Raw genomic sequence first — 22782 nt, forward strand, 5'->3', positions numbered from 1 at the left:
CCAATATAATAAAGCAAAAGGGGAAAAGGTAGTTTTAGCATATGCAGATGTCTCTTTGAAGACCAGAAAATACAGATCTAAACACCAACATTACGTAACCTACTTTTTTTTTTTTTTTTAATTTAGATTAGAGTTCTATTTTGTTAGTAACAACATATTTGTTTATCAGTGTTAGAGGAAAAAAGCTGATGCAACATGCTGCAAGGGATTGTTTTCTGTTCATCTTACATTATGCAACGCATGTGCAGCTCAAGTGTGTACCTTTAGTGATACCTTCAGCTGGGAACTAATTTAATCCCACAGAAAGTGCACTGCTGGAAACCCATGTAGGGTTTAAAGAAAAAATGGCAACACTAAACAAAATGTTATATAAGTTTAAAATACATTAAACAAGACTAATGATAATCATGGCAAAGAACATACACAAACATGGTGAAATACTTCAGAGACGTAATTAAGAAAAAAATTCTACCATCAGTACTTTTGTACTTCTGTAAAAAAAAAGTAAGCACACATGGCTCTTAAAATTACCATTCTACATTCTGTTCATTAATTCAGCTACTGAATGGCATTAAAAGTCGTCATGACAAATTTTTAGAAATACATACAATTTTATTTAATGCTATTGGAGATGTTAAAGCTTTTTACTCTGAGCTGAAATGTCCAGTTCATATTAACTTCCCTCTTTCTTTTTTTAAATAAGCAGTGAATAATTTTAATAAAGAATTAACAGTAGAAACTGTCAGTCATTAATATGATGAGGATGAAAATTAAGGGGACACAAAAAGGAGTACATTGAATTATAGTGTGGAGAAAGAAGAGATTTATATGAACTTTAGCCTATCTGAACATGAACCTTAATCTCCAATTTCTATCAAGTCTGTACCCACAGTGAACAAATGCCCTTATATTGTCACAGGAAATGAATGAGTAATTTCATCTTATTTCCACCTGGCAAGTGGCTTACCAATTGCATTTACTAGTATTTGGCAGCAAACACAAATATAGAAAAGAAATTAATTGCTATTATTCCCTTTACCTGAAAGATGGTCTACAGCTAATATAGGAGCAAAAAAATTAACTATACATACAGTTTCAAGGGATGTAAACTACACCTACAGGAGTATGCTTGTACAGCTGAAACTATTAATTACACTGAGAAGTTCACTCAAAAAAACCCACCACATGATACAACTTGGTAGAAAAATGAAATAAGGAGCTAGGAATGCCATTGAAAGATTAGAAGATATTTTGTAGCACAAAAATTCAGTAAATTCTACTGCAACATAATAAAACTTTTTTAAGCCTGGCTAAATTGATGATATTAGGAAGCTACTGATAGTTTTCTATTTCTGCATTACTTCTAGAGGCACCCAAGAATGGAAATAAAAGTCAAAGAAAAGGGGAGAGAGAGGAAAGTCAAACATAACATAGTCTCAAATTTGCACTTGTTCTCTTCCGTCACCAATACACCAACATTAAGTCCTTCCATTTGTCTAACCGCATACTTTCCACGCTCAAATGAAACAGTGCAGCAGTTCACACAAGTTAGGCCTAGTTAGCATAGCTCTTAGCATAAGCCTGTGAATTTGCACCAACCACTTGTTTCAGTAAAGTAGATGAAATATGACCAACCTCTTGTTCCAGACAGCATAATGAACTCTGGCAAGTTTTGCATGCTCAAGAAAACAGAGAGCCAAACTATGCAAATAACCTGTTGATCATCAAGAATTGCAAATGGCTCCAGAAGCATCCTGAACAAGCAGAGCCCTGTCAATGGCAACAAGTCAGAAAACAACAGTGCAAGCTAAATGGACCAGCGACCACAGAGGTATTCACTATCCAATCCTATAACCAATGAAACTAGAGAATATTCAATGGATCCCAGAGGAGAGACTCTGGGAGATGCGACGGTCCTGCGCCTGGACTATGCATCGCACAGCTGAAGACAACTTCTCTCCTGGACCACGTCATCTCTCCTGCAGAACATGGATGTCATGCAATTTGTGAACTGCACAAACTGAGATTAAAGTGGTTTGGTATCCAAATTCATTTATAGTCTCCACACTGTCATTTGGTCTTAAACTTTGACAAACAGCAAACCATTTCCCCAAATATCTAGAGATAAATGCAAGAGCATTAACAGATGGCAGCCACGCCCTCTTGTCAATTAAGTCAGCAGCTGCGTGATCTCTTATTTATTCCCAATGCCACCTGGCATTTTGCAGTTCACCTAAAATCACTCAGTTATCAATTCTTGAAGTAAAATTAATTAAGCACTCCTGCTGTCACTCTGTCCTTTCTGCAATCAGAAGAGCTAGATACCTGATACAGCATTTTTAAAAAAAAAAAGAAGGAAAACAATTTTATTATAAAGAAAGCAAGCAATTGATCTGAAAGTGGATCTTAGTTTGAGCTCTCAAGATTAAAAAAAAATAAAACTGACGGGGAAAAAAAACATGGAACCTCTTGCAATCTCATATGTTTTTTGCCTAATTAATGTAATCAAGCTGAAGGAAGTGACATCAACCCAACAGATTATACTCTATAGAAAAAAAAAAAATCATGAATTAGTTTTACAAATTAGTTTTGTCAAAAAATAGCAGGGGATCTATATTCCTATCATTTGTTCTTATAATACAATTTATTGTTATTCTATTTGACCACCACATTTAATGACTACATGAAGTATTTCTTGTTCTATTAAAATTGCCCTAAAATGGTTGTAACTTGTCCAAGTTTCAAGTGCAATTTGAAAATCTGCATCAGGAACTTGTGCAGTAAAGTTGTACGGTTAAAGTGTGCTTAATTAACCACTCCATATTGCAGTTGCTTTCAGCTTTCTATCAACAGCTTGAAATCAAGTAGATGTCTGTGCCACAAATACTTTATTTAAAAAAAAAAAAAAAAGCCACACACAACTGATTTTGCCCCCTTCTATTTACCCTGCTAAAGACCAATGCAAAAGATGTTGCTTTTGCTGAAAGCAAATATTAACAATTCATCGCATACAAACGGTCACAGAAATACATGCAAGTACTACTTCTGAACATTAGAAATCAAACAACAGCAGGCAAACAATGATTAAACTGAAAATATCCTCAGCAGGCCTACTTAACTGTGTTGTATGGTATGCTTTAAGAAGCTGGAATAAAAGCTAGTAGCCTTTTCCATGAACTTTTCTCTCACATTCCCTCCACGAATATTTATACAGAAGAAAGCCTCAGGATTGTCCACCCCGTTTCTCTCTTTGCCACTGCCACTGCTTCAACATCTGCGACGCTTAACATGAACATGCTGGCTTTTGCTCCAAAGAGATGCTTATCCTGGGTCGGTTTTGCTGGGCACTGAGACATTACATGTCTTTGCTGCCTATATCTTAGTGCTTGACTAATGATTAAAAAGACCAGTCAATGCATTTCAGAAGTAATATATTAAGTTTTTATGTGGGTCAGAGAAGACATTTGCCTATAAAAATAAAATGCTGCCTATAATAGTATTTCTAATTTAGACAGTTGCATGTCCCAGTTATATTTTTTCCTCTGATACCAGGTCATCATCACCTCAGAACTGCAAGATAGGATAGAACCTGGAAAATAATTATAGCTAACTGGTACGTCTGTTATCCGTAAGCTTTCAGAAGTAAAAGAAAAGCACCAAGACTCAGACAAAAAAAAAAACCAACACAAAACAAAACAACAAAGTAAAACAAAATGTCAAAAAACTGCTATCATATTTTATCAAGATTTTAATAAACTCATTTTCTGTTATTACTATGACAAGTCTACTAAACAAAAATCTTTTAAATTAATAGTTCAGCTATTGTTCCTCTTGATTAGGCTTGTAAAAGGAACATCTTTCCCAATAAAGACACTTATAGGACTCACATTTTCCAACAGAATTTTAGAACTAATAAAGCTAAAAAAAAATCCCAAGATCCAAAAATCCCTTTATACAGTCAAGTTAAGTAGATGTTTAATGGAACAGACTAAAATTTTACTGCAAATAAAATGCTAAATTGATCTATTTTCCTTTTTCACTGTGATATTCGACATATAAAGCTCCTGACTAAATATTTAAACACCAAGTAAAATACACATTTCAAAATGCATATTCCAGTATCCTCTCCCTTTTTAAAGTATTTCTCTACCATCAAGGTTTTAAACAAACACTCATGAAAATTTGTTTTACTTCTATATATCTAAATCCCAAACCCCTCAGTTTGTTTACCATCTTCAAGATCTACTGTAGTTTTTAAGTGTAATGTGGTACATCCTGGTTATACACTCTGACCTACACAGTGAAATACAAAATGTTACATTTCCATTGACCTAGTACTTAAGAAATCTGATTTTATGTTGAGTGAAAAGAATTCTATTCTCCTACTAATTTAAAGTTTAAAAAAAAAATGGTAATTAGCTGGTATTTATTGTTTTATTAAGGCAGCAGAACTCAAAGGGATGCTTTCATAGGCATCAGGTCCAAAGGATAACTTCACAGAGGAAAAGGATCATACTAAAAATAATTGGGAAATTATCTGTCTTAATATATTCCATTAATTTCTATAACCAGTAAGCAGTGCCCTGTGAAGCTGACTGGAAATCACAGCTTTGATAGTTGATAAATACAAATAGCAACTTTTATCCTTGTTTATAAAATGCTGAGAAATTAGTCTTTCATAAACAGGTGTTTGATATTATGGCCTTGCGGTGGACGGTATCAAATCTAGTTAGTCGCATGTAATCTGTAAGAAGCTTTCAACCTAATCATATGTGGGCACAAATATTTTTGTTGCATGTCAGTGACAAGAATACATGTTATTACAACCTTTAGATTAGAATTACTTACAGTTTTAACCAGACACATTAGAGGACAGTGACTTGTTTGGAACAGGAACTGCCACACCACACCTTGTCACAGGGAAGACGTATTGGATCTTTCCACATTACAATCATTCTGACTAATGATCATTCTAACTAAGGTCAACCCAACAGAGTTTCAGTACACTGACAGTGAAACGTTTCTGGCATACTAATGTATGTAACTCCCTGAAAAACAAACAGTAATTGATGATTCCATACTAAGACAACCAAAACCATGAGGTTTCCCCCCCCCAAAAACTGGGGTAGATCAACTGATACTTATTAAATAATGGCCATCAATGATGTATTACTGTTTGTCTTCTGTGTATCATGTGCAAATCTGGTCTTCCCCTCTATGGTCTTTGAAAACACAGAGAAAGTAAATATAAATTAGTTATTAATGAGACTTGCAATGACAGAAAAATGAGGCAACAAACCAGGAAGACTAGCAAGCAGCAGGATTGAAACACTGGAAAACTACGCATTTGTTTGAAACACAGAGAAGATCAATGCCACAGGTTATGAATGCTAAAAGATCACGAGTTCACTTAAGACAAAACACAATGAAGATTTTACTATGTATAAAGATGTGACCTCTGGCTTAGGAAAAACTGTCAACTGTTGGAAGCTGGGAAGTATCACCGTTTAGTTTATTCTGTCTATGTACATAAAGAGACAGACATTTAGTATGTGTTAGTTAACATATTTTTACTCCTTTGCCTAAGCATCGGCTCTCAGTCACCTGCTGAAGACGAAATACCAGGCTCAACCGGCCTGAAGACAACCCTGTATGGTTGTATATGTTACTACTACCTTCTAACAGATTTACCTTGAAAAAGCTTTCTTGGGGTCCAAGTATCCCAAAGGGTGTTGAAAACACCAGGTGCTCACTGAATACATGTGCAATGATTATCTGCCTTCAAGAGCTAAAAGATAAATTACTTCCACATTACAGGATTAGTCTTAGGGGACCTACCAGACTACTAAATTAAGCCACTTGCATTGTAGCAGACTAAAAATAGTTCTAGAACACACAGCTACCAGTCTCTCACCTTTACCAACATAGCCAGGTTTCACTATTCACCTCAGCACATTTTAGGCATATACGCATACAGAATCCACAGTATATTCTAAATTTAGCAGATGTAATCTATGCTCTGCTTAGCTTTATATTACCAACATAAGCAAAAATTGGCTAAAATTATTCATTAAGAAGGCAGCATCTCAGCACTAATGATCCAAATGTCTTAAATGGAAGAACAAAAAATGTCAAAAGGAAAACCTCGAAACGTATTCCAGATGTACTACCATTCAGAATACGCAACTTACAGATAGTTCCACGCTGACTTATAAAAATCAGCCAGTTTACCATGTGGACTTTTTGATTTCAGAAAGCCTTTAAGCCATACATTTTTAATTACTTGCCTCTTAATATTGGGACATTATTCCATAGTAGTATTCTAAAACAGAACAAAAAAAGGTATCTGAATGAATGAAGTTTCAGAGAAGTTTCAGTTTCCCACAACTGCACAAGACACAAAACACTTACAGAATATACGAAATTGTAATTTCAACTTTACATCCTTTAGCGATCATTAACAAATAATTAAATAACTCAACAAAACTATCAGCTTTTTATCTGTGTTAATGCCTATGTACCTAGTATTTTCAATTTCTCAATGAATTCAGAAAATTAATAGCATGATTCTTAACTTTTAATCCTTTAGATAGCTTTTTAATGTATCTTTCTCCAAAGAATCTTTATTCATTTAGATAACAGATCTATCCTTACTCTATGTATGTGCGGCAGAAATTCTTGCAGTAGCAGATACCCTGTTCAAAGCATCTCCTAATAGCATTACAGTTGAAACAACTATCAATCAGATAAAAGTTGCAATCTCAAAAGCAGATAAGGAATTTTTTTTTTTTTTTTTTTTTTTTTTGGTCAGCAATAAATGAAGAAAAATCAGTTTTGCACATAAAACCAACAGCCATGGGGAGGGGAGCATTTTTTGTAAATACGACATCATTGCAGATCAGCACAATACGTAACTGGAACTAGGCCACGAATCAGACCACATTTTGTCAGTTTATACTTTTACAGAAAAAACCCACATTGTATTTCACATAAGAGAAATTTGAGAAAAAGTATATTTAGGAAGTAATGTAGTATGTACTAGCTATGGTGCTGCTGAAAGATAGAGGGAACATCTCTTTAATACGGACTTAAAAGAATTATTTTACAAGTAAGGCCATAAGTTTTGCTTATAACTACATCTTTGTTTACGGTGAATTTTTATTTATTTAAACAAATACACTGTTATTCCTGGAACTCTGCTGGAAGCTTTCAGGATATTAAAATATAGGTGCATAGTCTATTTAATAGTCAGCACAAACTTTCCTGGTAAGTAGCTGATCTGTTTTCCATCCTTTCCCCCAGACTTTTCTTTTTTTTTTCTCCCACCTTCACTTGGGTCACAAATTCACAGCCAACTGCACAGCTTTACTTCAGCTGAAGAACCTGCATTACAACGCTCAGCTTTCTAGCAGTAGCTAGATATGGAGCTTCCTTTACCAATATTGAGGAAGTTTCCAGAAAACACAGCTACAAATAACACATCAGAAGGCAAAAGACATTGTTTTAAAACCATCCTGCACAGAATTATAGAACACGGACCTAGAAAAAACAAGTGATTGACCTCCAACTCATTATCAGTGTATTTTATGTACATATATAGCTATAAATTCTTACACACGAAAGATAAGCTGCAATTTAGGAAAATTTCCACAACAGATAATCTTAACCGTCCATTTAACAAAAAATTACTGTAAAATCCATAGAATGGGCTATTCAATCATGTTCTGAGTAACTAGCTTCAAATTAAACAGATTTTTCTAGTACCTAACTTAAATTTCCTTGCAAAAAATGAAGTTGCAAAAAAAAGACTTGAAAAAGAGTATCTTTTGAGTGTTATTTTTTCTGTTTTGACATTAGAGAAAGCATTCTTTTCCGTCTAATCTTTTTACCTATTCATACAGAATGTGTTTTATTCCAAGAACACAGATTTTTGTTTGTTTAAAAACAAAAAAACCCCACTTCTTTCTTCAGTTCGACACAGATTCTTTTTCAGTTCAACTTGTGAGTTTCTTTTTCGTTTAATTCATAGAAAAAAATACTCTGTAAGAGCATTATAGATCAAGCCTACTTCATGAATGTATTTGTATTTCATGCTAATTAGTCTTTGTACACAATCCCTTTCCCTGATGTGCCTAGTACATGTGTCTCTGTCCTCAACTGCTCGTTAAATGTGCTATAGTTTATTTGAGCACTGCATCACTGAGACTGAAATAGACATTTCGGAATACAAAACTGCCTTTCTTCCTCTGCTGTATTTTATAAAGCTGCTACAAACAAAAGCTCTATTTCCCTTAGAAAAAAAAGGCATACAGTAGGTACAGAATGTACTAACTACTAACAGAGTTATCACACAGTAATCTGGAATCCCAGCCTTGTTGAACATATGTATGTGGGTAACATGCACTTATCTGTGTATGACAAGTAGTGATCCTTCCTCTTTTCTAATGGGGACCTCTGAGACACCAAATGCCGGAAAAAAACAATGCATGCCTTTGAGAGTTTACCTCCCCTTGACTTTTCTTCATAGTCAGAATTGATGCTTCCACCTTTCTTCTTCAATATTTTAATTTTTAAATTCTGAGAAGTCGGGTCTAACAAATTAATACACGAATTCTGTAAGTTACCACCTAAAATTTAAGACATTATAACTAAGAAAGCTCAGTCACAACATCATTAAAAACACATACAAGAGACCTTTCAGGACAACACACACTGTTCTCACTCCAATATTTTTCCTTCCAAGCCTTTAACACAAAACACTGCTCTACAAGTTCACCACAACCCCAACACCAACCACACTTTCTGAAAGTCAGTTCTTAGCATTTCCAAAATCAGATTTTTATGAATGAAACATTACAAAAGAGGTTCATTAATTTATCACACTTTTAGAACTACCAAGCAGTTCCCAAAGTTTGCTGAAGGAATACCAACAAATACCTAAAATTACTCCAGCAGCAAAACTATCATACTTCACTTAAGTGGAAAAACTATGATAGTAAAACTGTCATACTTCAGAAAAAAGAAAATAGCCTTCCTTAAATTCTACTGCTGAAGCTTTTTGATAAAATTACTAATTTAAACTTGCAGTAAAGCTGAGCAGCAGGGGTTTCTTTATTAATACTCTTCAGAAACACTTTCAATTCCACAGATTTCTTAACCAAAGAAATACACGCATACACACGTGCCATCCTCTACAATCTCAGTTTCACACTTAGCACTAAAAAAGGCAGATAATCAGCGTGTATCTGTAAAGTAATACAGCCAGAAAGTAACTAACAAGGTTTCTTATTTGGTATCCTTGCTCCTCAGGTCTCCAGTGAGGAAGACTAACTTGTCCTAGTGACATTTCAAAAGAGTTAAGCAGTGCTAATTGAAGTAAAACTGAAGGAATCACCTCCACATCAGAGCATTCGACCCGCATTCAGAATAGATATAGAATAGATATAATGCTGATTTTGAAAATGAACTCCGTTTCTATAGGAATTGTGGGATACATTATGATATACTTCAAAGCAATCAGTGAATAAAGCTAGCAACTTTAAAATATCCCAGACCTCAAACTATTTCCCATCTGCTTCTTAATCTGAATGTAATTTAATTCACATACAGACTACTTGTATTTGCTTTTCTGAAGCTGCAATTGTTACAGTTCTTTATGTAATGCTAACCAAGATAATATCCAAACTACTCAGTCTGAACCCTTCTGATACAACACCAATGCTCCGAAAAAATACTAACTTTAACTATTGCACATGTAAAGAAAGCAAGCTCCAGGAATAATAAATAGGAGATCTAGGAAAATTGCATCTATCTGACCTGTCCCTCATTAATTTTTTCCCTTATGAATATACCACAAAGCTTTTAAAAGCAGAGTCCTAAAAGAGACATAATTAAAGTGTACTACAGCCCGAGATCTCCAGTAAAATTCCTGCATCTGTTCAACCCTATGGCATGATCATTCTAAAAGCATTCTTTATGTAAGATTTTACATGAAAACAAGACAATACACAAAACAAAAATAACACAACTGAAACTGATGCTAACTTCTGAGAATCTAAATAGTTTTCTTTTATCTGACATATTCTTCATTCACTGTCACATGATGAAAACAACTCTACAGTCCCAAACTGGAAAAAAAAAATCATATATAGTTCAAACTTCCTGTATGTTTCAAAAGAAAGTCTTCACAAAATATCAGTGTTCCCTCACATTAGTCCACCACAGACAAAACTTGTTGTCAAAATATTAGCATCAGCACAGTCATTTATGAACAGAAAGCCTTCATTTGTTCTCAGTAATATTTAGAACAATGCCTATCTGTACATTTCATCATACAACATTGTGTTTTATCATATAGAATTAGTGTTAAACACAGTCAACATAGCACTGTCAGGCACTCCCAAGTAAAGTGAGTAAAAGACTTTTGTTACAGCGGTTTTTAAATACAAATTTGGGGGTGAATATTCAGCTTCCGATCTACTTCTAGCAAATAAGTAGTGTAATTGCTAGTAGATCATACCAACAGTACATCTATTTTACATAGTATGGTTTTTCAAAATAAAGTATGTATTCTTTGTGTCAATGTTACAAATTACCTTCCACATAGAAAAGGAACCATTTAACTTATTGAAAGGTAAGTGTGCTAAAATTCTATTTGAAATAAAACATGAGGAACTAAAATTTAGAAACATTGCCTCCTAATTGGAAGCTTTTGTTTGTTTTGGCCCCTTCAGAATGCTATTCTCATTTCACTCCTTTTGTATTATGATGAATGAAATGGGTACTGATGCTCTTGAAATAAAAGACACACACTGCCTTCAACAGGAGCAGGTGCTATCAAACAGCTATCATTTGCACAGTGGCTTCCTCATACGAAGAAATTTACACAGGAACTTACATACAAGTAATTCTTGGGAGGCCCCATTTGTGATTCTCCTGAAAAATAGCCCAGCTGCAGCGAAACTACATGCATCATTCCTAAGGTCAGTTTGGAAACTGTGTTTCTCAGTATAACTATTGAAAGTTTATTTATAAAGTATGACTATTAAGGAGTCAACTTCTGCAGTTCAGCCTTCGTACCTGATGCAAACTGAATACAAAGAACACGTGCACCTTTTCCCCCCGCCCTTCTTTTTTCTCTTTACTTTAAACATAGCAAGACAGGGTATCGTTATCTGGTACAAATTGCCCCTGACACTTCTGGGCAGAAAAGCTTTTATTTCATTGCTAATTATACACAAATATTTTTTTCCTTAATCATGAAATATATTCTTATGTATTTACCGTGATAATTGTTTAAATAATTCTAAGATCATTTAAGAATCAAAAAAAATTGCATATAAAAAGATATACAAATAAAAATATAGAGACACACATATATAAATCTATGCTAAGTAGTAATAATTTCAGGCATCAGTTTATTTAAACAATGCAAAGCTTTTTCCATCCCCGAGTTTGACAGTTTACCTACTGGATAAATCCAGTTGAGGAGGAAAGGAAAAGATGAAAAATGGCAAACTAGTAACTCACTCTTTCTTCTTTATGGTACTTGAATTTAGTCTGTTGTTGAAAAAGAACAATTTCAAATACATTGAAAGGTGAAAACAAACCAGCCTGCTTCACTTCTACGTGAAACTGAGATATGAAGACTGATTACCTAACCATGCAATCTAAATAAATAAAATTCCTGTAAGACAGAGAAACATTTGGTGACCCTACACTGCGAAGCAGTATCTTTCTTTGGTTTGGATTCATACACTTCTGAAAAGGAAAGGGCAAGGAGGGAAAGGAAACAAACATACACATCCTGAATTAATCAGAAGACCAAGGGAGCCACCTGCAGTTTGCAATCCAGAAACAAGTACATTATGAGTTTGTGTTCTTTCCTTTCATTTTGCCAAAGCAATGCATATAGTTGAGCTATTACAACATATCTGTGCTTGATACTAGAGATTCCTGTATTAAATGAAGCTTGCTGTCTCACACCTACAAATACAGCTGTGTTACAGGAACTTTGGCCAAAACTGAGTCCATTTAAAGCTTGTAAAAGTTGAAGTTCTCTGGTGAATTTGATCTAGGCTTCTTAGCATATCAAATTTAAAAAATTGATCTGAAAGTACTAATCCCTTTTCCTTTTCTTTGTAAGTACCAAATGTAAATGAATGCAGTCAGTTTTCCTTCAAAGACCTCATTCTTTGGCTGCTACTTATATCTTAACTAAGAAATAGCTGAAAAAATAAACAAAACTCTTTTCTCCCCACTAAAAATGTTTCATTACATCAAGCAAAAAGGAAGGGCTGATGAAGAAAGATGCGTATTTCATACTGTCATTTGTCAGTCAAGAATAACAGTGAATATAAGCTTTGTAATATTCACAGAGGAACACTGCAGGGAGGTAGAATCAAGCTCGAACTATTACATCACTTCGATGGCAGAATAACAACTTTAAAACTGCATTTAATGCATACAAACTTAACTATTTCAATGAGAATGTTTGAAGCTAAAACATTCATTCTAATCAAAGAACGAACACTATCTGCTTCAGCAGACTAAGTGGTCACAGAGAGGGTTAAAAATAATAAAATTCATGTCAGAAAGATATATCTGTTATCTAGGGGGGAAAGGGGAAGGAACAAAAATCAACTGAATCAATAGTATCTACTGACTTATATTGAGACTAGCCTGTCTTTCTTTCTTTCTCCCTCTCCTCAGTATCTTGCAGAGATGTAAATAGAAAGCGTGTAAGTTACTCTAGAAATTTTAAAAAAACCTGCAAAATAACACACTATCCTTTAAGAATGGGTGGTTTCACAGAGGAAGAAAATTGCAGTAAAGCTGTCCTGGCTGTGCCCCCTCCCTGCTTCTCACTGGCAGGGCATGAGAAGCTGAAAAGTCCTTGACTATTGTAAGCACTACTTAACAACAACTAAAACATCAGTGTATTATCAACGTTATTCTCATACTAAATCCCAAGCACAGCACTATACCAGCTACTAGGAAGAAAATTAACTCCATCCCAGCCGAAACCAGGACAGGTACGTTGCACAATTGAAATTAGAAGGTACAATAAGGTTCAAAAGACAGGAAGTACTGTGAACATTCAATGGCTCAACGAGTAGCAGCAAAAGCACCTCAAAGAAAACTCATTGAAGACTGCATATGGGTATGTTCCACATGTGAACATAACGTGAACATCTTTGCATGATGTTAACGAGTAAGACGACACTACTTACTTGCACATGGATATTACAGAATTAACGTGTTAATAGTATCAACAAAATGTGTTCAAACCAGAAGGGTTGTTTCAATTGAAGCCTAATAAAAATATACTAAGGACATTGCATGTTCCTAGTTTATATGATCTAATTTGTTCAACACACATGAAGAAATTAAATACAGACAGTTATGTCTTTCATATTGCTTTACTGTAGAACTTTTTGGGGAAGAAGAATAATTTCAAATACTGAAGTAGGTCAGTTGTTCAAATTTTCTGGCATGTTTTCTTAACAATGGAAAATAAAAATTTGAGATATAATAAGGTGTTCTTGTGGATGTTGCAAGCAAGGGAAAATAAATGCTAAAGTGGGTGGGAATAGCAGTCCATCTACATTCTGGCCTTTAATTCACTACTCCAAGAAAGCTGACATTTAGACCTCAAATGCCATGTAGCCACAGAAAGTAGATGGCAATGAAAAGACTACTGCAGCTCAAGTTTTAATAATTCACTTTACTTAGAATGTAGTCATCCAAGCACTTTAAGGCAGGGAAAAATAACATACAGAAATTTTACCAGAACTGAAAGAAGTCTTGATAAGCTACCCCAATCAAGAAATGCAAATAGAAGACGCTAGTCAATGATCTACTAGCAGAAAAAAAATTGTCAATATCTTAAATAGTATTTTAGTAGCAAGCTAGAACAACCCCAAGCAGACTTAAAAGGAGGAAAATCTCCACTCTAAGATCATACAACTTGTGGTGAAGAACTTGAGGTGCTGATGACTTGCTGCAACACCATTTGACCTTCACTCTTCAGGGGGACATAGGATGGGTGAGCATAACATTGGAAAAAAGAAGGGGTGGATGATGAGAAGTTTATGTTTGACTGTTAGTATCATCGTAACTGGAATAAGAGTGTTTATTGTATTTTTATTAGACTTAAGACTTTAATAAAGTGCAAGTAAGTGTTGAAGTCTCTGTATAAGGTTAGTATACTTGTTATTCATTAAAACATTGAGTGCAACACCTGCATACATCTATCATACCACCCATGTACAGTAACAGCCAGTATTCCACCTTCATCTATTTTTAGAGCCAGTCCCCTCGCTATTTCCGACAAATTTAAAAAGAACATTTACTTTATAATGTTTACAATAAAATCATTTGGATAAGCATCGTTATCTGCTTACAGTTCTGGACAAGTATAGTTTCCTGAACCATACAGTCTAAATGTATAGTCTAACCATTATAGCCTAAAAAAAGAAACTATTTATCACCTTCAAATAAGCATTATTAATAATGTTGACAAAAGAGGATGTTAATATCATCACTGTTACCATCAATAGTGTTACTTAAACATCACCTTTTTCTTAACCTCATCAGGTCATGTGTTGAGTCTTCCTTGGAAGTAATGCTGTCTCCCTGGACTGTTCTGTTTTTTGGTATGTTTGTCACGCTCTTTCTTAAATTTTTCCAACAACCTTTTCATACTACTTTCAGTTGCCCATTTCAGTCCTCTTCCTCCTCAACCAACAAAACAAGTTTAGATACTAAAATCCTGGTACTGACTCAAAACATGAACAAGTTAAAACTAAATTTTAGTTAATCCTATCAACATTTTACTAATTTTTTAAATTTCAATATTTTAAATTATTTTAAAACTGAGCTACAGATGAGTCCTAAAAGTTGTTCACAGAGGGAGATATCAAAGGTCGGACTGGACAGCCACCTAAGATTTCATATTGTAATTACTAAAAGATGACCATATTAAAATAAGCTATTTAAGATGTTTTCTATTACATGTATATTACATTATACATATAAAACTAAAAATAAAAACCTGAATATTTTGTTCATGTTTTGTTCAATTACATGCAAGTTTGTATTTTTTCTTGTCCTTTCTCCTCAAACTACCATAATGTGAAAAATACATCTCAGCTATTAAAACCTTACTTCAATTTTGAAAACATATCAAAACGATTGTTGAATTGTATTTTAAAAGTCTAATCATAAAGAAGCAACAGAACCCTGATCAAGAAGTTTTCCCTTGAGGTAAGTTGGATGGATAATGAATTCTGTACTGGAACAATCCCAGTAGTTACAGACTATTAGGTACTAATTACTACCTTTACAGATCTACTGTACACATAATTAATTTCTTCAGAGCACCACTATCATTCTTGACTGGCAAAATACACAACCTAAATTACAAGAGCCAGAAATTAACATGATCCTTTAGGGAGAAGGCATTAACTTGCTTTGTAGTGTTTTGCAATTAGACTATCAATCAAACAGTGAAAAGTGATTTTGATAGCAGCAGGCCTGATACATTGAGTATTGTCACATTATTACAAAGTTATCTGAGGCCCCAAGCACATGATGTATCACAACTTATCTGCAGAGCCGTAACATTTTAATCCGTTACTTTTACCTGCTAGAAGACACTTCATCATACACTTATACATGTATTTAATATCCCAAAAATTAAACACCAACATAGGGAGTTTTTGAGATCATATTCCACAAAGCACTGCAGACATCACACTGCTGCTGATGGTATCTCTTCCCTTACACCAGTAGCCAAAGATAAAATTTGATGTCAGTTAAGGGACAAAAGTAAAATTTAGAAGAATGTTCTAGCTGCGCAACATAATATGACCTGCTTAAATGATTTCAAAGATTTGCTATTAAGCAGGTTCTTGCCGTGAATGCTAACACTTCAAACACTTCCTTTTAGTTGTTTTTGGTTTTTTAAAAGACATTCTACAGAAACACGACATACACACACCCAACCCCACCAAAAAGCAGTAGCCCAAGCTTCCAGAGATGTATAACCAGACTGGATTAATATACTAAGCATAAATTCTTGTTCAACTTCATTACAGTATTTCCCTCACTAGAAAATTACTATTATGCATTTAATCAAAAATGTGTAATTTTTTTAGTTCTAGAATTTTGATAGCGGGACCATCTAAAGACATCAGCAAGAAGGCATTCTTAGTTGACAACGCACTTATTATTTCACTGCATATTAACAGAAATTAATGACTTAAATGCATCTTGTCCTTGTGAGTCTATTATGTGATTTTATCTGATCACTTGGATCTCCTCTCTTCAGTTATTAAGAAATACTGCAGGGTTCATGCTATGTAATGCAGCTAAGGAGGATTGTTCATTGAGTTTATTTCACATTTTCTTTATACTCCATAAACCGGAAAGGATTTTTTTTTTTAATTACGGAAATATTTATGTGATCACACAAAGCTTAAAATTGATCACACAAGTTTTAAAAAAGAAAAAACCTCACTATGAAAAGGTTATCCTACTTGTTAAAAAAACCCAAACTTGTCTGAAGAGATTGTTGCTTGGAGGTTTGTTTAAAAATAAGAAGATAAGGTTGAGCTAACAATACCTCAATAGAATTCCTTCCTCTTGCTATTTAAATATCAAAACACAAGTCAAGCCACGATAAGATTATTTTGCAAACCAAATACTACTGAGCCTGAAATTTTCAAGTCATGACTCAAAAACTGTAAAAGGATGATGCATGTTTTCACCAGCAAGATCACTGCTTTCACTTTAAAGCAACGTACGATTCACAAAATAAAATTCTGGATGATACCAGATTCTCTCTTAGAATTAACCAGGTCAAAAGAAAACAAGTAACTGATTGGAAACTAATACCATCTTTACCCTTTTCCTCTGTACAGCTACACAAGGACATATGCATCTATGTGTCATTGCCATCCACAATGCAGTAACTGTCCCACATCTTAATACTGCCCAACTCATTAACGACCGCCACAGTTGCCCATTCATTTTCAAGTGTGCCTGATATGGAATATCATTCACTTGCCAAAATGGCCTGTGACACTATAATCATTGTTTCCATCTCTGCATCTGGAAGCCCAGTTCCAAGCTCAAAACAATCATCTAAGATCTTTAATGAAAATTTGAAGCCGTGGAGTCTATTTGTTAGAGGCCCTTAAAAGGTATTCGGATCATCTGTATTGCTCTTGGAGAAAAATGGACAAAATCCTTCCAGATTGTACTGAGACAGTGATAATTAGATCTCAGTTAACTTAATTCAAACCTCAAGATCTCAAAATCCTGTAAAGTCTGAAAGGGAATACTTTTTTATGCTTCCATTGCTCCCTGTACAACAGATGTTTTCATAACTGTGCTCAGTAACTGATTTCACAGACCAAATACTGCAGTTTGACTATTAGTACTGATCTGAACCTAACTAAATACATTCTACATATTCACAGGGCATCAGTATTAAATATCTAATGTTACAGTAGCAAGTAAAGATTTAACCTTATGCATACTTTTTAATAGAAAATTTGGATCTAAGTATATTTGAAGTAAAATTATTTTACCAGTCAGGGATCATTCCTTTTTGTTCCTGGTGCCCTGTGATTAAACGTTTTACAAGTAGCTAACTGATGAGTGCAATAATTCATTATTTAATGAAAATTGTGCCTCAGAAGTGTCTTATTATGACTTCGCCCCCCCCCCGCTACTTTTGGTCTCCAAAAATACCACTTCCCTGCAGCTTTGGCTGCCTTCCTTGAAAACAGGCAGCACATAGTTTAGTGACAACCAACATTAAGTAATTCTTGGAGTATCTGAAAACAAAACTATGTTAAATGAGGAAAAACCCCAAAGTTGCATTCTCATTGTGCCAGAGAATAATGAACAGAATTCAGAGGTTTAATCAAATTTGAGTGCTGCAACCTACATGGAATTACGAATTGTTAGTAAGTGTGTATACCATCATTTGTTTTACTTCAGTTACTATTCCCACTGGTATTCCAAAATGCCATGAAATACAAGATAGTAAACACTAAGTCATCACAATTGCTTTTGGCAATTGTCAGTTTTCTTCCATTCATCCATTTATTTGTTTTACATGCTGACTGTGCTCTTGAGCGAATACAAAATGCATTTCTATTTGTCTTTCTATCATTCTCCTGTAATATATTAGGAGACCACACCAAGAAACAGGACTAAAGCAGAAGAGAAATTTGATCCTAGATTACACTTGAAATAAGTATTTCTGGGATTAATGAGCTGCCTGCGGCTTTTCAGGCAAAAGGTGAGGAAGAATGGTGATTATCATTTAATGTTTCCCTTTGCAGATAGAAGTTGCAGAAAAAAGTTGTTTGTGGAATGCAATTATTTGAGCCTGTGCTGCAAATAAATGCTCTGAGACTCTTCTTGACTTCTAGTAGGTTTTCAAGTTTCAAGAAAAACTTGAACTCAAAGAAAGACAACACTGACTTTCTCTACTAGTCAGCCAAATAAGATTTTAATATCCTGGGTAATATGTGGTAGCATTTTTAACATGCCATAACAAAGGATGGGAAGACTTATTTTTTACATTAACTGAGAACAACATAAGGAAGAACAGGAAAAATATCTGCAAGGCTATCACCACAGTAAGCTATTTGGAGAACTTTTGTTGTTCGTAGTTTTTGAACTGTGCAACTATGTCAACAAGAATTTCCTCTCATATGAAACCGACAGCTATGTCAAAATTTCAGGAGGGTTTTTTCAGCACTTTTAATGAAGAAGCTTTTCAGGAATTCAGAAACATTTCTTCAGATTTCTGATGAAAGAATTCAGCTCACGGCAGAAGCTTGTCATTTTCATTAAGAAGGTTCTCATTCCATTGTAAGTGTTATCTGCTGCTAGGGGTTCTTTCCCGTAAAGGTTTTCCTGTCTTGATGTCACACTAAAACAAGTGATGAACTCCACATCATTTTAACCTCACTGCAATGCTATGAACCAAGAATCTATCAAACTTCGGTATGGAAAAAAGCATTAAATTACTGCAGATGATCTTTTTGTATTACTGCATGTAATATCTGAACATTTAGAGCAGAAAATGGGAAGCGTGGTAAAAGCAGAATACTAATGGCTCAAATTCAGTAACTACTGAAAAGAGCATGAGCTCTGAGTGAAAGAACTGTATATTTATCTTATGAAAAACACAGCTATGACTAACTCTTTGAAGGGGTTTCAAAAGAGCACAGAAAAAGACATATTCCAAAATAATTCACGGAATCTACTCAAGAAATGGTTCAGGAAAGTTACGGTCCTCAGAGACCTTCGTTAACCTGAGTTAACTTTTCAAACACTGTATTAGTATAAACTGCAGTTCTTATTACTAAAATTCAGACAACAGTCAAGATACCACAAACCTCTATGTGCAATATAACTTAATTTTGAAGTAATAAAATCCTCAAGTAATTGATAGAAGTGAGAGCATTCTAGTGGTTCAAATTAAAATAGAAGACTCCCTATGGTTAAAATACAAAGCATCACATGAATTGTTAATTCTCAAAGCCAAAAAGTTGAAGTAAAAAAACCCAGCAGCACAACAGTACGCACATTCACTTCAAAATCTTAAGTGTGTGTTTGCTAATTCAGATTAGGCATATGAACACTTGATACATCTGATTCCATCCATCTTCAAGAACTGCACATCCCTAAAATATATTGTATTCTAACTGGTTGATAAATGGACAAAAGATTTGTAGCTAAATCAGGAATTCTTTCTTTCAGTATCTACCACTTCTTGGACTCTAATTTGTTGGGCTTCCTCATTAGCTCCTGAGTAAGTTATTATTGAACTGTACTTCAACAGTACTTGCCTTTTTTCAGTGCCTGAAACAAATTACCGGTAAATGACCACATATGAAATACTGATCAATTGACCATTAACAATGGATAATAATGAAAAGACTTGAAGAGGCTGTGTGCAGCTTCAGAAATACTCCAAGACCATTTTAAAGCCATAAAGAGCTGAGGATGGTATTGAAGTATCAAAATCATAACCAATATTCAGTTGTTATTAACTGCATTCCCAGCTCAAGATATAAATGTTATCATCATATCTCCTATTGAAGGAATTAAATGAGCAATTAATGATTTTTCATCTAAAACCCATAGCAGAAGAGCTATTTATATGACATACTGAGCAGCCTCAGTTACATTTGACAGAAAACTCCAGCATAGGTTTTATTCTCACTGTATTGCTCGCTCTAGTAGTCAACCAGACCCATTTCAGACTGTGTTCCAAGAAAAATCGGTGTACTACCTGACACTTTCCCATGGTATTATGCAAACAGTTTAAAGAGTGTGCACTCACACATTCAACCCTTTGAAAACTAACTTGCATCATTCGCTAATGACAGCAACAATGCAGTTTAACTGTGTATAACTTGAGGGCAAAAGGGGAAGGATGTTTCTTAGATTACACAACACAAATTTAAATACTAATTAAAGGAGTATATTTAAAGACTTTACTTTTTTCTTAAAAGAGAGTTGCATATAGTATTCAAAAAAAACCAAAACCAAAACCAACAAAAAAACCCCTACCCATACACCACCAAAAAAAAACCCAGAAAAAAAGGTGAAAGCAAAGACTAAGGACACAAACACAAGAACTTTGAAAAGAACAATGGTTTCAACCCACATATTCCAGAATCATGACAATAGGCATATTATAGAGTTGTGATTTTGTGATTCAACTGCATATTGTAACTGCTACATTCTAAGTCTTACTTGTACTTGTAGAGGATTTTGATTTAGCACTATGATACAAGCAAGTAAATTTTTGTTACACATCAAACCCTCCACGTGTGGAGTATCTATAAAAACCTGACAACTTACAGTTCCTGCAGCTAGGAATATTAATGCAGATGAGCATGATTTTAGGATTAGAATTTAAATTTAACTATAATTTAATTTGAAGAAAATTTGCATCTGTCTGCAACATACCCTGCACTTTTAAGAGGTATTATTACAAAAGGTTCCTCCCCTCATGCTGCAAAGTGAAGGAGGAGCAATTTTTGTAATAGGCTACTATGCTTAACAAAAACATTTAACATGTACATTTAAAATCATCTTCCTGCTATAAAACCATTATATGAATTCCATGATATTGCACAAAGCATAAAAGAGACTGTCATTGCACAGTTTTAAACTTAGTAAAAGCATAATACAAAGTAAAAGAAGAATGTACCTTTCATTTGTGTTCCAAAGGTAAGGGCCAATTTTGCAAACAGTTCTGGGTTTTCAAATTTATCTTCTTCAGCTTTTACCCAAAAGCTGTTTTCTGCTATCTCTTGAGGCTCAATCTGAAACAAAAATGGCATCTCCAAAGTTAATAACTAGTACTTTCAATAGCCAAGTTAAAGCCAATGCTACTAGACTTCTGTGATAATTGGACTGAATTAAGTTTGGCTATGTTCCAGATATTATGTTCTCTTAAAGATGCTTCCTGAACAGAACACAACCAGATGAACTGTCCTCTATCTACACAATGATTTTTATTATATTTCTCCCATTCTCAACAGGCTTGATAACGTATTAGCATCTGGGTTCGAAAGTGTTCTCTTGATTACTTTTTAGATGTTCCCAAATTCTTCACCGCTGATATGCATCCCTGCTACTTGAGAACTGTGGAAGGAATAGTCTTTCTTACACTACCAGAATATGGAATACCTTCTTTGCAAATGACGTGTCAATGTGGACCTTTCAGTGACTCAATATTAAGTCTGTAGGAAGAATTATCTTTTTAAATATCAGAAATAATTTTATACTTAATATCACTTTTTTTTATAGTTTCCATTTTTCAAATGTAAACACAGATTGCATTACAGTACCTTTTTTGATACTGGCTATATTAAAAGAAGAAAGTACTCTGCAATATAGAAGCTGAAAGACAATTTCACTCTTCATGTACGATTCATAACAGCTATTTTGTTTTCAAAATATGTTCCTGTTCCAGTTTTTAAAGTCTTATCAATTCTTGTTTACAAGTTTGTTTAAATGCCAATTAATCTTCAAGGGCTATTTAACTTCAAGATGATACGCAGGAAATTTATCAATACTATATTTGTAAGCCTCACTAGGATTTCCCTGCAACACATTGGTCTCCATCTTTTACCATATGATCAATCTGTTAATGTGTAGCTGCTTTACCACCAGCTGCAGGTAAACCATTTTTAAAAGCTACCTTAATCCAACACTAATGGTGAAGACAGTTACAACAAAAGGCACTAAATTAAACAATAAGAATTTTATTCCGCAAATGATGGCTCCTTAAAAGTGATGATCATATAGACTTTCCTCTTTTTCAGTATGCCGGAGATCTTTGGCATTGTTCCCAGAACACTTAAGCAAAGTGTCCATCTGTAGTTACTTTCCATTGTCACACACAGTGTTCAGATGTACACTTTATAAATTATTTCTATAAACACATGAACATAATTGATTACAATGAAATTGGCTGCAATGACAAATATGTACTATAAACTAAAAAGCTTATTTTTCTATACATTTATAGGATAGTAGTCTGAGTATGTTTCACAGTTACAAAACTAGTGCAACTGACTAGAATCAGATATTACTTAACACAGACAACTGAGTGTAGAAAGCATAAGTTACACGTATGGCAGGAATTCTTCCCTGCTTAAATGAAATGCCTAAATAAATGGAAAAGATAAATGAATTGTAGGAGAGAAACCATCCTAACTAGACAAAGCAGTGGCG

At 34.3% G+C, this 22782-nt stretch overlaps 1 protein-coding gene across 1 annotated transcript in view; it reads right to left on the reverse strand.

The window, feature by feature from the left end:
* Positions 1-21365, reverse strand: part of LOC104084076 (protein diaphanous homolog 2-like) — a gene marked incomplete at both ends in the record, with an annotated part of 50265 nt that extends 28900 nt beyond the window's left edge. Inside the window, one exon of the mRNA XM_009587791.1 lies at positions 21251-21365. Coding sequence (XP_009586086.1) covers positions 21251-21365 — 115 coding nt within the window. The remainder of the gene's footprint in view (positions 1-21250) is intronic.
* Positions 21366-22782: the final 1417 nt, after the last annotated feature.

Source organism: Fulmarus glacialis, unplaced genomic scaffold, assembly GCF_000690835.1.
Source record: "Fulmarus glacialis isolate BGI_N327 unplaced genomic scaffold, ASM69083v1 scaffold5531, whole genome shotgun sequence".
NCBI lineage: Eukaryota > Metazoa > Chordata > Aves > Procellariiformes > Procellariidae > Fulmarus > Fulmarus glacialis.